The sequence below is a fragment of the Chenopodium quinoa genome, unplaced genomic scaffold, assembly GCF_001683475.1.
Source record: "Chenopodium quinoa cultivar QQ74 unplaced genomic scaffold, ASM168347v1, whole genome shotgun sequence".
In the NCBI taxonomy this organism is placed as follows: domain Eukaryota; kingdom Viridiplantae; phylum Streptophyta; class Magnoliopsida; order Caryophyllales; family Amaranthaceae; genus Chenopodium; species Chenopodium quinoa.
In genome coordinates, this window is record NW_018743054.1 from 156,026 (window position 1) to 171,853 (window position 15,828).

Below are 15,828 nucleotides of genomic sequence, written 5' to 3' on the forward strand. Positions count from 1 at the left end.
TTCATATAGTTTTTAGATTTTTATCAAATCAAAAACCCTAAATTACAAAACCTAGAATTTGGGAATCTATGGTTTATGGTTAGGGTTTGATCCTAGGTTGTTGTTGTTTAATTAATGGTTTAAACATGTTTTTAATGAGTTTAAAACCCTCAAATTAATGCTGGAATTTATTTATGCACACTACTTTTTAATTATTGAGTTAGGGTTTGATTACCCATAAAAGGGAAAAAGGTTTTAATGATTTAAATATGATTTTCTAGTCTATTAGTGATGTTTTATATTAAATAAGTATGCTGGAATTTTATTTAAGTCATAAAAATTAAGTCTTTTTAAAAGGATTTGAAGTACCCACTTAAAGAAAAGGTTTTATGGCTTTTATGTCATTAAATTGGGTTGATTAGTAAGGTTTAAAGTGTATTATAGTTGCTAAAAATTTGTGAGAATAGTAGATTAATTATAGTTATGTATTCTTATTTGTAAGAAGTTTCGAGCTAGGTGATTTCTAGCGAGTGTAGCTTTCAAGGTACATATGTGCACAAGAATATTTGTGTATACGTAGTATCATGCTAGGATTGTAAAGTATGATTTAAGTGATGAATTAGTAGCATGTTTGGCTGATTATATACTTGTAATTTATATTGGTTGAGCATGAATTGTTATGTAAGCATGTGAATATGTTATTTGAGGCATGATACAAGTTAAATATGTATGAGTCATGGAAGTATGTTTTATTTTCAAGTATCAAGAAGGCATGTATCTAATAAGCAAGACTTATATATGAATTAAAGAGCTACAATTAGAATTATTGACCATGATTCATGAATTTATTTCTCACCCATTTATTATTGGTGTTGAGTCAAGAAGTTAATTTATTTATTTACTCGTTCATGTAAGCTAAGTTCGAGTCAAGGAAGTTTAGTAGTGCATTTTATGCACCAAGGTAGTAATCGTGCAATTTTGTGCACAAAACTAGCCAGGGAACCCTAATTAAAATAAATAGTATGTGCTCACTAATTAATTCAAGAATGAATTGGAAGTATGTGTTGATTGTTGTCATGTTTATTCTTGATTGAATGGTTTGAGTCATCACAAGTGAAATTGGTAAATCACGTAAAGTGTAAGAGGATACGCACCAAAACTCTTGGAACGTATATACCTTGAGTATGAACATATGGGGGGAGTTATGAGGTTTTATATTTAACCATAGCATCTACAGGGGTACAGGACGTTGTACTTTCTTTTATTATTTATGCGCTGGAATTCCGTCACAAGTGTGACATAGTAGGTGCCAATTGGGGTAGCTCCCTGATTGGAAGCTCAATATTTAAATGCCCTATTTTCAAGGAAGGAAACTCGTTCGATGCGTAATCCAAAATTATTATTAATAATTAATATTGCTAGTTATGAGTCAAAGGTAAGACAGTTCACTTGTGATTATATGGCGAGCATGTTTTTAATTATTTTATATTGATGCTAGGATATTCATGTTAGTGTGGTGCATATGTACTCAGCTTTGCTGATTCGTACTTCTGTGTTTGTGTTTAGCTTTCCTTTGGATTGGCCCTACTATGACTCATTTATATGGTGAGCAGAAGGTTGAAATAAAGAGGAAGTAACATGTACTTGAAGCATGAAGAGCATGATGGGAATGAGTGCTGAGAGTTACTTGTTGTGTTTCTTAGTTTTGATATTTTTGAATTATTGGTTATTGTTTATGGACTAACAATATTATGTTTATTTTTAATTGGTTTTAAGGAAGGGCCATGTTTGAATTGGTTCCAACTTGTGAATGTTTTATTCTACTTTTGTTTTGAGGTTGTGAACTCAAGTTTTATTTTTGAATGTTGGTTTTTATGTTTTAGACTTTCGCTGTGAGACTTTGAAAATTTGCCTTAGCCGTTATTCACGGTGGCGGTAATATTTTGGTTATTTCTTAAAAAGAGTTTTATTTAGTGTAAAGTGAGTATTTTTAAAAATAAGGAAATTTCCAGGGTATTACAATATTCATCGACATAGATAAAATATAAGATGCAAAAAATACCAATACATAATAAATAGTACCATTAAATGGTATAATGGTGTAAATATTTAACTAATGATACAAATGGATATGTAAATAGTACATCAAATATTATACCACTGTGAGACATAATAATAGTATTAAGATAACTTATACATTAATGGTACATTATACATGCATAATAATACACAAAAATGTACCACTATACCATTAAGAGAGAGAACCATAAAATGTAAAAAAAAAATAAAACCCCTAGATTGCCCTTCTATGTGCATGCGAAATAAATAGGTGTTATGCGCCTCGATGCACTCATCCGAATTTATCAAACATTTCAAACCTTATTAGAACATTTTAGTTATGAATTGAACTTGTATAAGCCTTATCATACCTAATTAAAGCTTATTTTTCCAAAACTTATCTTATCATAACAAAAGGCCTATCGACACTAGGTATAAAAGGATTACATTAAGTAAACTTAGGTTGCTTTAGCAATACCCTAACCTTTTTATTAGGCATAAGCCACATCAACACAATATGATCAAGAATTTTAATGCCAATCTTTGTAACAAAATTCCAACATGACCAACCAACACGAGCACAACCCAATGCGAATTGCCAATTCTACCCATTATTAACCCACGACCAAAATCCCCTTGTATTGAATCATGACTGTGCTTCCACTTTTGAGTCTACCCACGTCAAATTTTTTACAAAGTACTAGGGGCGGCAATTTGGGTAAACGGGTTTGGGTTGGGTTTATCAGTTTCGGGTTATAACGGGTTGAAAAGATTAGCGGGTCGGTTTTGAAACTCATCGGGTTAGTTCAGTTTGGTTTTTTTAATTGCGGTTTCTATTCGGATCGGGTCCTAATCGGGTCGGGTTGTAGTTGGTTCGGGTCATAATCATTTTGGGCTGAATCGGATCGGTTTGAAAACGAGTTTAGCCAGTTTAAAATGGGTTTCAATTTAAAACAGTTCGGGTCCGAATCGGATCAGCTTGTAATCGGTTCGGGTCATAATCAGTTTGGGTTAAACTCGGTCGGTTTGAAAATGGGTTTTGGTTCAAAACAGATCGGGTGAAATCGGGTCCGATCATTATCGGTTCAGGTCATAATGGGTTTGGAGTGAACTTGGTCGGTTTGAAAACAGGTTTACCCAATTTAAAGAGGGTTTCAGTCCAAATAATATTGGGTTATAATTGAGTCGGATCGTTATCGAATCGAGTTAGTCAGATAATGGGTAGGAAAGGGTCATGTTATAATCAAGTTAAGTCATAAATAAGTTAGATTTATCGAGTAGTGGGTTAAAAAGGATCGGATCATAAACATATTGGGTTACGGGTTGTAAACGACTCAGTCATAACATGTTATCGGTCGTAAACGGTTCGATCTCAACGGGTGACGGGTCGTAAACAATTCGGTCTCAATGGGTTACGGGTTGGAAACAGTTTGGTCATAACGGGTTACGGGTTATAAATGGTTCGGTCACAACGGGTTACGGGTTGGACCGGTTCAGGTTTATCGGATTTTTGTTGGGTTTAAACGATTTTCGGTTTAAAATGGGTCGGGTTACTATCGGGTTCAGACGTAATCGGTTCGGGTTATTGTCAGTTTCGGGTTATAACAGTTTGGCTTGATAACGGGTCGGGTTAGTAACGGTTCGCACAACTTCGGTTCAGTTCAATTTCGGGTTTTAAAAAATTGGGTCGGGTCGATTTTCGATTTCTAAAAATGGATTTTTAACGGTTTAATTTATTTTCGAATCGGTTCAAAACAGTCGAATTTAACGATTCGGGTTAGAAACTAATAGCTCCACAAAGTACAATCAATTTGGTGAGCACCTTCATCATTACTTAACTTCCAATTCTATCTCCTTTTTCTCTTATAATTCTTGAGACTTACCTTCCCAAAATAACAACATTAAGGTCACCCCCCACCACCTCCCCCAATTGATAACAGATAACCCCTAAAACAAATAAATCGCCCTTTTCCCATCTCACTTCAAACCTCCCTCATATCATCTTTTCACCTACCCAATTTTCTCCTATTCAAAAAAAAAAAAAACAAAACACTTCAAATCCAAAAATTATAAATATAATTCTTCTGCACTTTCCAAGCATAAATAAAACCCCCAAAATTAATTTTTTGAAATTCTCTCTCCTCTCTTTTCCTTTCTCTCTCCTACATGCTTTCTCCGTCAAAGTAACAGTTGGTAACCATGGAACAACAACACCAAGGAAGAACAACATCAACAAAAACAAAAAATATTCCAGTTTTTATAAACAATAATATGAATGGAAATTATAATAATAATAATAATAGTCCTCGAAAATCGATGCAATTTTCAAAGTGGGTATCCGATCTCAATTGCCGTCTCCTTCTCATACTATTCTCCTCTTTATTTCTCCTCCTCCTTTACTTCTCCACTTACGGCGGCGCCGGAATAATCGAGTTCAGCTTACGAAAACCGCCGTATACGGCGGCGGAGGAGATTCGGAAATCGGAGTTGACCAAGTCAAGGATTGCGGTGTGCTTGGTGGGTGGTGCTAGAAGGTTCGAACTCACTGGTCCTTCTATAATTGAACGAGTCCTAAAAGAGTTTCCTAACTCGGACTTATTCTTGAATAGTCCACTCGATTCCAAGTCCTTTAAGTTGTCTTTGTTGAAGTTTGCTCCTCGACTTAACTCGGTTAGGATTTTTAAGCCAACCCCGATTCCTGAAACTGAGTCGCAGGTTCGCGTTCTCACTGCCGCTAACTCGCCCAATGGCATTCAGGTAATTAAATTTGAATTTAATCCTGCAATTAAGCATTATAATTATGAAATTTGAATTATTATTTGGTATGTTTGATTAAATTTGAATGCATTTAATTTTAGATGAATGGAGATTATGGGAGTTATATTTTATTGTTTTTAATATTCTGAGATTGGACTTCACCAAAAAATAAAAAAAAAAAATAAAAAAAAAATCTGAGATTGGAAATTGGACGGTTTCTGAATGTTTTCACTGTGATGTGAAAAAACAAAAAATACGAATTAATTTAATTTAGTCTATTTCCTTTAGTTGATTAGTCATGTCATGTTTTTGCGGTGGCTTGTTGTAGACTTGACTTCGTATTTAGGAAATATTGGTGGTGAATGCATAGATAAGACAATGTTGCTAAACTGCCAAATTAAGTTGGTTCAATATGATCATTACAATTACGAACATGTAAATGGCATTGTTCATTTGTTTTTGGTTTTAGTGTTTTTTTTTTTTTTTTTTTTTTATTATTATTATTTTTTATTTTATTTTAGTTAGGTTATAATTTGGTGAACAATTCTAGGAAAATTCATCATACTGATAATGTGTCCTGAGTCTTGACTCTTGAGGGTAGGAAATTATTTGTGTTATTTAGACCATTGGTCGTTAGAGGTGGCCACGAGGCCGGGTTGGTTGATGTGGAATTTTGGATGACATATAAAGAGCAAACCCGGATGGGTTGTGTCCCGGGCCTTAAGCCAAACCGGTCTAGGCCGGCTTTTAAAATGGTTGGGGACTTTGGCTAACCGGATGGGGTCGATTTGGTTTCGGGTTGTTTTTGTGCTTGGTGCCTTAGTGGGCCTAATAGCCGGCAACACATGCTCCTCTTACTTCTCCCCATTATACAATCTTAAATTAGAGGTACATTAGATTTTCTACCATAAAAACAAAATTTTAGTTTAGGAACATAATTTTTTATTCTAACATTTAGGTAAAGGATTAGTAAGAGTGTTATTGTCGTCAGAGTTATTAAAATCGGAATTCTACTTTGAATCAGAAAGGGCTCTCAAAATCGAATCGTAAATTCTACCGACATGTATAATCAAGACGTCATATCCAAAATTAAATAAATATGTTTAATTTATGAGTTTGAAACTTAATTATTAATATAAAATAGTTGTTTACCAATTAAACAATCAATAATTGACAATATATATTTATAAATAACTATGTAGGCATGTTTTAAACTTGTAAGGATTTCGCTAGTTAAGTAAAATATTTAAAATCGGGTAGAATCGTAAATCGAATCGTATGACATACATGAATCGTAAAATCGTAAGATTCTAAGATTTAAATCGGGATTTTAATAACAATGATTGTCGTAGACACGATATAGGTTGTTTTTAGGCAATTGTTTGGTTGAAAAGCACTCCTACTTTTAGTCTAACATTAAGGGAAAATCTTAGGGCTACATTTATTATAGTAACACACCAATAAAATATAAGTTTTGAGAAATCTATCTTATTCAAGAAGTAACTTGCATTGCTGCTAAAAGTTCTACGGTAACCTTTTAGTGTCAACAAATCTTGGTAACTCGTTGATTATTTTAATGGGTTTGAAATTTGGGATTGTGGAAAAGAATAGAGACATTTGCGCATCTACTCTTTTCTTTCTTTTTAAGGTAAAGGAAGTTCAATGCATAAGTTTCCAACTTGGAAAGAATTGTGTGGTTCTAAGTTTCCAAGTATCCTATTCTTACCTGGTTCATCAATGCGTGAAAGACTAGATTTTGAGGGCTAGAAATTTACCTATGCTTGGGGTCTGCTTTACACTTTTGGATGTTAGATTTTGAGTCGTGCATTTTCCATGGGTGTTTGGTGTTTCATATATATTGTTTGTAATCATTTTACAATGGAGTACTCGAAATGGTGCTCTCATGTCAATACGAGCATGTGTGTCCTTCACATGCTTGTGCGTAACAAAATGTGTACATTAGACAGCGTATGGTCAAAATGTGCACACAAGACTGACTTTTTACTCGTTGATCTTTGTATGAAAGTCTAAACAATAAAGTCAAGTATATGAAAACCAAGACTCCACTTGAGATTCAACATGGATAATAAAAAAGTAATATGACCCATATTTTGAGAACGAAGCTTTAATTATGTATGAGGGATTATAGGAGTACAGGACTAATAGGAGTCTTAACAAGAATTTGAAGAATAAAAATAGAATAAATTAAGTGAAAAGCTGACGTGGCATGAATGAAGTCTAAACTCTAAAGACTACTCCCCCATGATTTTTGTTTTAATGTTTTAATTAATGGACTGATGTGATGATGACTATATAATTATATGATAAATACATTCTTTAATGATTTTTTTGGTTGTAAAATTTTTATACCCTTGTTAACCGTACATCAAACTTGCATGTTTCTCCCACTTGAAAGAATGATTCGATGCATAGCTGCATGAGTCATGACAGCTTAGTCTCCTTAGAAGTCGGATCTAAGAAATCATATACATGAACTTGAGCATATTACTACTATAATTTATTTATTAAACATAGATATAGAAAGATTGGACACATCGCAATCAATTTGCTGAAACTTCAAAAATCTTAGTTGGTGGTCCGAAAATTAAATATTCAAAATATGCATTTTTTTTAATAAGTTCTTAGAAGTCAAATATGATTGGAACGTCGGGTATTCTTAATGAATTAAAAGAACGAATGTTGCTGAAAACCTGGTGACTTAGGTTGTTGTAAATGTTGTCATGTACTCGTATCATGTTTGTGTCACTCTCTACTCTCTAGTTATGGTTGGCACGACACCTGCAATGGCGCTCTCTGTTTTGTTTCAACGTGTGATAGTTTTTTTTGCTTGATTTATAACAGGACTGCTGATTTAATTACTCAACCGTTTTAACTAATAATCAACCAGTTTCTGTTTTTTAATTAGAAAAACCAATTTAGACGTTAAATAATCACAAATACCAATATATTATTAGGGGATTTACTTGGCTCTAAAATAATGTCGCATTTAGTCATTCAAGTTTTTTTTTTTTTTTTTTTTTTTTTTTTGAAAGGGAGTCATTAAAGTTCTAACTAGAATATACTTCGTACTTGCTTTAAAAGAAAGCACATTAATTGAGAAATTATACGGAGTAGTTTATTGTAGTATTTACAAGTTAGAAATGTTCTTATTCATATATCCGTTGTAAGTTTACGAACTAAAATGTAGTTCTACGAGTATTTAGGATTAGAGGTAGCAGTCTCTTGGTTGGATAAATTTTATTCAATTGAGTTTTGGATAGAAAATTGGATGATTTTAACTGACAAAATGCATTCCAAAGTTTGGTAGAAACTTCAAATTGTTGGGTTTGGGACCACGAAGTAAGGAGAGTGTTACATGGTACGGAGTAACAAACTTTGCGTGTGATAGGATTAATTTAATGTTATACATTTAATTCTTTTACTTGATAAAAAGTATGGTGTTGATGTATTGCAAATTGCAATAATAATAATAATAATTATAAATGCTCTTGAAAATTTTGTTCACGTGAGATTTTATATATCACTCTAAAGGGCTACTTGAATTTTCTTCAGGGACTACTACAATATTTCAGTTTGGTGGAAGGATGTCTAACATTGATCAATGACTACCAAAGGGAGAAGGGTTTTACATATGATTGGATTGTCCGAACCCGTGTTGATGGCTATTGGTCTGCCCCACTGAGCTCGGATAGCTTTATCCCGGGTAAATACGTGGTTCCGCCGGGGTCCTCATTCAGTGGCCTCAATGACCGGCTTGGCGTAGGGGACTATAATACCTCCGTGGTGGCACTCTCCCGTCTGTCACTCATTCCCACCTTGGATAAACTGAACTACACTCAGCTCAACTCCGAGACTGCATTCAAAGCCCAACTCACCTCTCACAATGTCTCATACCAGACCCCGGCTCAACCCTTCTGCATTGTAACAGACCGCAAGTATCCATTCCCACCGGGTCATTTTGATGTGCCTGTTGCTGCTCTATCAAGCCCTGGGCCCTTAAGCGGTGCCAAGTGCAGACCTTGCAATCCCACTTGTACGGGTTCTTGTGTGGCTGATGTGATGGTTGGGCTGAGCAAAGGGTGGAGTTGGACTCCTTGGACAAGCGGCTCAATCGAGCTTTGTAATGCTCATAGTGAGTGGGAAGTGGGCTGGGAGGAGATGTTTGATGAAGCTGCTGGTAAGAAACTGGCCCAATTTAGGAAAAGAGTTAAGACTATGAATGTTAAACAATGTGTGAAGGATTTTAAGCAGATGAAGAAAAAAGCAGCTAAGTGGGATACTCCACCCTTGGAACAAATTTGTAAACTTGGATTAGGGCCCAAACAGTGATACAGTAGTATATACAATATACTTGACAAAATACATCATATGATTTTCTTGTACATAGATAGATTTGTTCATTGAGGGGTAAAAAGTGAGATAAAAGATGAGTATTTAGGGTTATAAAAAGGTAATTTTACAGTTTTACCAGTAGATTATTCTATTTGGATGACAAAATATCTTATGATTAATAAACTGTTTTGATATGAGACTTTGATAAATTCAATTATTAAATTTTGAATTTGGCTTATGAGTCTCTAGACTTTTTGCATTTTATTTTACATTTTCTGTTTCGAAATGATTGTAATTCCTTTTATTTTTTAGGAAAAAATTATTTTAATAATTTAACCCTAATTTCATTTAATTTGGAATTAATATGAATTTTGACCAAGCCAAATGACTGATGACTTGAAAAAAAAAAAGTAGCAAGGGTGGAATTAAGGAATTTGGATTTGAGGTGCAGCTCACTTATTGTAAAGCTAAGCCTTTTTCATTTCTTCGATTCACAAAACACTAGGCCCAACTAAGTGATAGAGATACTACCTAATCACTTGGTATTATCCAACGCTTCACAATAGCAATAGATAATATTGTTTGATATTATCTCAACCATGTTACATTATCATCTCCTAGTATTTAGCTTATAGATAATTATTGTAACTACTGCTTGTTGTATCCTCTATAAATATGGCTGTACACTTTTCTTCAAGATATACAATTCAATATACATTTTTTATCTTTCATGGTATTAGAGCAGTAAGATCTAAATCACCTGATTTTTCTTTCCTTGCTGCGCTTCTCTTCCTTTCCATGGCTACCAACACCACAATCCCCAATGATGTCCAACCATCCGCTCCTCTTATCCTTGTCAATCTAACCAATGTCATTAAACTTACCAACCTGAATTACCTCTCCTGGAAGCTACAAATTGAAGCTATACTCGTCGGCCATGGACTTTACAAGTTCCTTGATGGTTCATACCCCTCCCCACAACCCACGCTCACCACCAATGATGTCGCCTCTCCCAACCCAGACTACACCACTTGGGTTCGTCAAGATAAGCTCCTGTTTGGTGCTTTTCTTGGTACTCTCAAATCCAACATCTCACCTCTTGTTTCCTGAGCCACGACAACTAAGGAAGCATGGGACATTCTTGCTCATACATTTGCTCGTCACTAACCTTCGTTCATACACTCGTGGTCATGCCAAACTCCTTAAAACTAACCTTCGTTCCATTACCAAAGGCACACAGAGTATCACGAAGTATATGAATGCCATCCGTGTTTTTGTTGATCAACTTGCTGTCCTTGGTGAGCCTTGCAAACCAGATGATTTGATTGAGCGTGTTCTTGAGGGTCTCCAAGACTCTGCCTATCAGTCTGTTATTAATGCCACAAACAACTGTGACACATTAATATCCTTTGATGAATTGCATGAAAAACTACTCCTCAAAGGGGTCAGTTTACGCAACAACTCCATCTCCACTCCCTTACCTATTACGGCCCATCCTACCACCACTAGCTCTTCTGCCAATTCCTCACAAGCCTCTGCCTCTCTTCCTCCTTCCCATACCCCATACTATCACCAGAAATCAAACTCCAACTATGGGAAGAACAATACCACACACAAATAACTTGGGCAAGGTTACAAAGGCAGGTGCCAATGGTGTCATGCTCACGGTCACTCCCTATACCGTTGCCCAACCTTTCATCAAAGGTACCCTGATGCTAAACCAACACTCCCACCGTCACACAACACCAAATCTCCACCACAAGCTCATGTTGCCACATCCGCAACCTCACACTATCCCCCTTCTTGGCTCTTAGACACAGGAGTCTCTCATCACGTCACTCATGACCTTTCTAACCTTGCTCTCCATCACCCATACGATGGTACAGAAGAAATTGTCATAGGTAATGGTCGTGGTATTCCCATTACTCATATTGGTTCTCTTTCCTTTCCGATTAATTCATCTAAAACGTTATCTTTATCTAATATTTTATGTGCTCCTAGTATGACTCGTATATTATTTCTATTTCCAAACTATGTTCCGAAAATAATCTTGTTATAGAATTCCCATCTGATTCCTTTCTTTTGAAGGACCGACTCACGGGGGCACATCTTCTGAAGGGACCAACTAAAAATGGGATATATGAATGGCCCTCGTCTTCCACTATCTTAGCACTCTCCACTATCAAAGCTCCTGCAATAAATTGGCATCACAGACTTGGCCATCCTTCTTTAGCTATTTTAAAGCACATTGTTTCAGATTTTAATCTTCATGTTTCTAGTTCGTTGTCTTTTAATTGTAACGCTTGCCAATGCAATAAAAGTCACAAACTCCCTTTCGCTTAATCTACTCTAATTTCCAATGCTCCTCTTGATATTGTTTATACGAATTTATGGACCTCCCCGGTGCATTCTTTAGATGGCTTCAAATATTATGTCATTTTCATTGACCACTATACCAAATATATTTGGTTCTATCCTCTAAAAAATAAATCTGACACAAAACATGTTTTCACAAGGTTTAAAGCTCTTGTTGAAAATTTTTTCTCACACACTATTAAAATCCTATACTCGGACAAGGGGGGGGGGGGGGGGGGGGGAATATGAAGCTTTGGCCTCTTTCTTAACTATTGATGGTGTCTCTCACCTCACCTCTCCACCTCATACTCCTGAGCATAATGGCTTTGCTGAGCGACGCCATCGCCATATTGTTGAAACAGGGCTATCTCTCTTAACACACGCTCATCTCCCTCTCACCTATTGGTCTTATGCCTTCTCCGCGCCTCCTACTTAATAAACAGACTCCCTACGCCTACTTTTTCCATGAAATCTCCTTATAATTGTCTATTTGGCTCCCCTCCTAACTATCTCAAATTACGTTGTTTCGGTTGCCTATGCTATCCATGGCTAAAACCATACACCAAACACAAGCTAGAGCCAAAATCAAAGCCATGTATTTTTATAGGCTACTCCAAGACTCAAAGTGCTTATCATTGTTTGGACCCTACTACTAATCGTGTCTTTACATCCCGGCACGTACGCTTTGTTGAGAGTGAGTTCCCTATTTCTCAACTTACGAAGCTACACTCTCCTATTTCTATTCCTAGCACTAATGAATGGTGCCAAATTTCTTTACCAATACTAACCAATCCCGTGTACCAACCCAACACCGAGTACTCTGATTCTTTCACTCCACCTTCCTCCTCATCGAACCAGCCCACTTCCTCAGCACAGCCCACCCAATCAAGCCCACTCACTTCGCTAAACATGGCCACTTCCCCTCAAACATCACTCTCCAATTCTTCTACTTCAACTTCTCCCATTCATACTGCTATCCCACAAAATCCCACGACCATCAACTCCCCAACCCCCCACATTACCTCTGCTCCCAGTACACCCATAAACATGCCAAACTCACTGGACACACCTACCGAGTCACCACCCCTACCCACTGGCATCGTCACTCGTTCCAAAAACAACATATTTAAACCAAACCCAAAGTATGTCAACACTGCCACCACCCAAACCAAACCCGAAATACCAAAAATCGTAACCCAAGCCTTAAAAGTCCCCAACTGGAAGAAAGCCATGGAAGAGGAACTTGCCTCTCTTCATCGTCTCGGTACATGACTCTCACATCCTCCTCTTCGGTTTCTAACATTGTGAAATGCAAATGGGTCTTTCGTATCAAGTATACAAAAGAAGGCTCCATTGAACGTTACAAAGCTCGCTTGGGCCAAAGGTTTTCAACAACGGCCCGGTGTTGACTGCACCGAAACCTTTAGCCCTGTTGTAAAGCCAGCCACCATTCGCATCCTCCTTAGCCTTGTCGTCTCCCAAAACTGGCATCTTCGTCAACTTGATATCAACAATGCCTTCTTGGAGGGTACTCTTCATGATGAGGTGTTTATGGCTTAACCACCTGGTTTCCTAGACTCTCAATATCCCAATCATGTCTGCAAATTAAACAAGGCTATTCATGGTCTAAAACAAGCCCCAAGAGCTTGGTACACTGAGCTGACTACTTATCTTGTCGGTCTTGGCTTCCGTCGATGTGTTTCTGATACATCTCTTTTTATTCTACATCATGCTCATTCACCAATTTACTTAATTGTTTATGTTGATGATATAATTGTTACTGGTCCTAATGCAAATTGCCTTAACAATTTTATCAAGCAATTTTCATTCAGGTTCTCGTTAAAAGACTTGGGTGATCTTTCCTATTTCCTTGGTGTCGAGGTAATGCCTACGTCAAACGATCTCTTTCTAAATCAAGGAAAGTATATCCTAGATTTGTTGGAGAAAATGGGCATGATAGACTCCAAGCCTGCTACCACTCCTATGATTCTCACTGAGCATCTTACTTCAACTTCTGGTACACCACTTGAAGCACCCAAGGATTATAGGGCTGCTGTTGGTAGCTTGCAATACTTGACTCTTACCAGACTGGATGTTGCCTTCGCTGTGAATAAATTGTCCCAATTTATGAACTGTCCTACGACAGCCCACTGGGCTGCTCTCCAATGTTTGCTCCAGTATTTAAGTGGTACTCTTGATAAGGGTATTAATATCTTTCTTAAGTCACCTCCCATTCTCCATGCCTTTTCAGATGCGGATTGGGCAGGTGACCGTGGTGACTATACATCGACCATGGGTCATGTTCTCTTTCTTGACGCACACCCATCACATGGTGCTCCAAGAAACAAAGGTCTCTCGCTTGCTCGTCAACCGAGGCTGAGTACAGGTCAGTTGCTTCAACATCGGCTAAACTCATGTGGGTTCATAATTTGCTTACAGAGTTGGGTGTTCGACTGTCGCGCATCCCTGTGGTTTACTGTCAAGTGCAACTTACCTAAGTGCTAACCGAGCCGGCCCCCATTGATCTTCTTGATCAATTTAGCAAACAAATCAACATGGCATAACTGTAAATATTGTGAACAGGAAATGTCCACATACCCACTTACTTGAATGAGGGCAATTACTCAGCTGCTGACTCATGTAACAGCCGTTATACATGAGCCTTCAATTCACCGTAAAGTTTCAAAAGTCAATGATTTGTATTGTTTAGAGCCACATATGATGTTCATCTTTTTTGGTAAATTAAAAAATCCACACTTCTCATCCATTGTTCTGCCAAGTGAATTCGGCAACGACGCTTGATGTAAGTGATTTTGGTATATAAATTGGATTGTTGGGTAACTCGAATACAAACTAATAAGTTCATTTTATTTTAGCATCATTGCACTGTGTTTTGTGTTTTTCATCACATATATGGAGTATTCTCTTCGTTGCTTATTATGGATTATTGAAATGTATGGATTATTAAAGTAGATTTTGGTGTGAAGTATTCGAATGAGTATATAATCAAGTGTGATAATACTCGTTCGATTAGTTGGACATAGATAGTATTTGTTTGTGTTTGTGTATGTGTTAAAATTGTAAAGATTCTAAACTAGCCATGGAGAACTGTAATGTTTCGCCCGTAGGTGGTGGGTGCATTGATAGTGTTTTGCAAGATAAGGGGAGCGGTGTTAGGTGCAGAGAGGAGCCTTGTCTGGAAGGTGATGGAAATCGTTTATGTGAAATCGGAGATGAAATTCTACGTTATGTAGAGGGGGATTTCCCTCCATCTATCTATAGCCGATTATCACCAAGGCTATATGATGTAACCCACAATGAGTTTGAATAGCAAATTTAGAATGGATAAATATGAGCGCAGATATGCTTATAAAATTGCAAGGATGTAAAAATGAAATTCCTAGTTCAGAAATTCAATCCTTAAAGAAATGAATTCCAGCAAGCTTTTATTTACAGGTTAGGCATAATGGGTAGAAAATGATGAAGATCTTGAAATCGCAGATGAAATTCAATACATTAATACTAAAAAATTATAAATATTTAATATTTACAAGGGGTAGTTGCAACTTGCTAGCCATTACATACATGAATTTTTTAAAAAAAATTATATAATCATTAAATGGGTGGGTGCATTAATGACACATGGAGAGGCAGGTAAGATAACGGCAAAATTGTGCCGAAACGTCCACTTTCACCATCAATCACACGTCACTTGCATCAGTGGCAATACGGATGAGTCATACCATAAGATAATACTATTTTGCCCCCAATTTAATGATGGAAAGTCAGTTTTACCCTCTTGATTGACAAAATAAGTTGATCAACTTGTATTTTGCAGTGCTAACCCTGTGTTTCATTCCAAAATGAAGCACCTTGCTGTGTCCTACTACTTTATCCGGGAGCAAGTTCAAAATGGTACACTCCGTGTTGTTCATGTTTCAACGATCGGACTTTCGGAACCTCCGTTCGTCTTGCGGGGGCATGATAGAGATACTACCTAATCACTTGGTATTATCCAACGCTGCTTGTTGTATCCTCTATAAATATGGCTGTACACTTTTCTTCAAGATATACAATTCAATATACATTTTCTATCTTTCACTAAGTAAATAAATAGATATTCAGTACAAGAAGCCTAATTCAGATCTTTTTGCCATATTAGTTTGTTTATTTGTACGTTCAAACCCTTGCTTAAACATGGGCAAAACTGTACAAAGATTATGTTATCTTTACCTAACAATGTAATCCTGTGTAAGAAAAAGAAAAAAAAAAAAAATGTAATCCTGCAATGATTTTGCTTCCTATAATACTCGGTACTAAAGTATC

The 15,828-nt window shown here is 36.6% G+C and overlaps 1 protein-coding gene across 1 annotated transcript; it reads left to right on the forward strand.

Moving 5' to 3' along the window:
* Positions 1-3,464: 3,464 nt before the first annotated feature.
* Positions 3,465-9,376, forward strand: LOC110731081. The gene is made up of 2 exons (XM_021910924.1): positions 3,465-4,794; positions 8,368-9,376. The coding sequence occupies exons 1-2, from the start codon at positions 4,237-4,239 to the stop codon at positions 9,142-9,144; spliced, it is 1,335 nt and encodes a 444-aa protein (XP_021766616.1). The 5' UTR covers positions 3,465-4,236; the 3' UTR covers positions 9,145-9,376.
* The last annotated feature ends 6,452 nt before the right edge of the window (positions 9,377-15,828 follow it).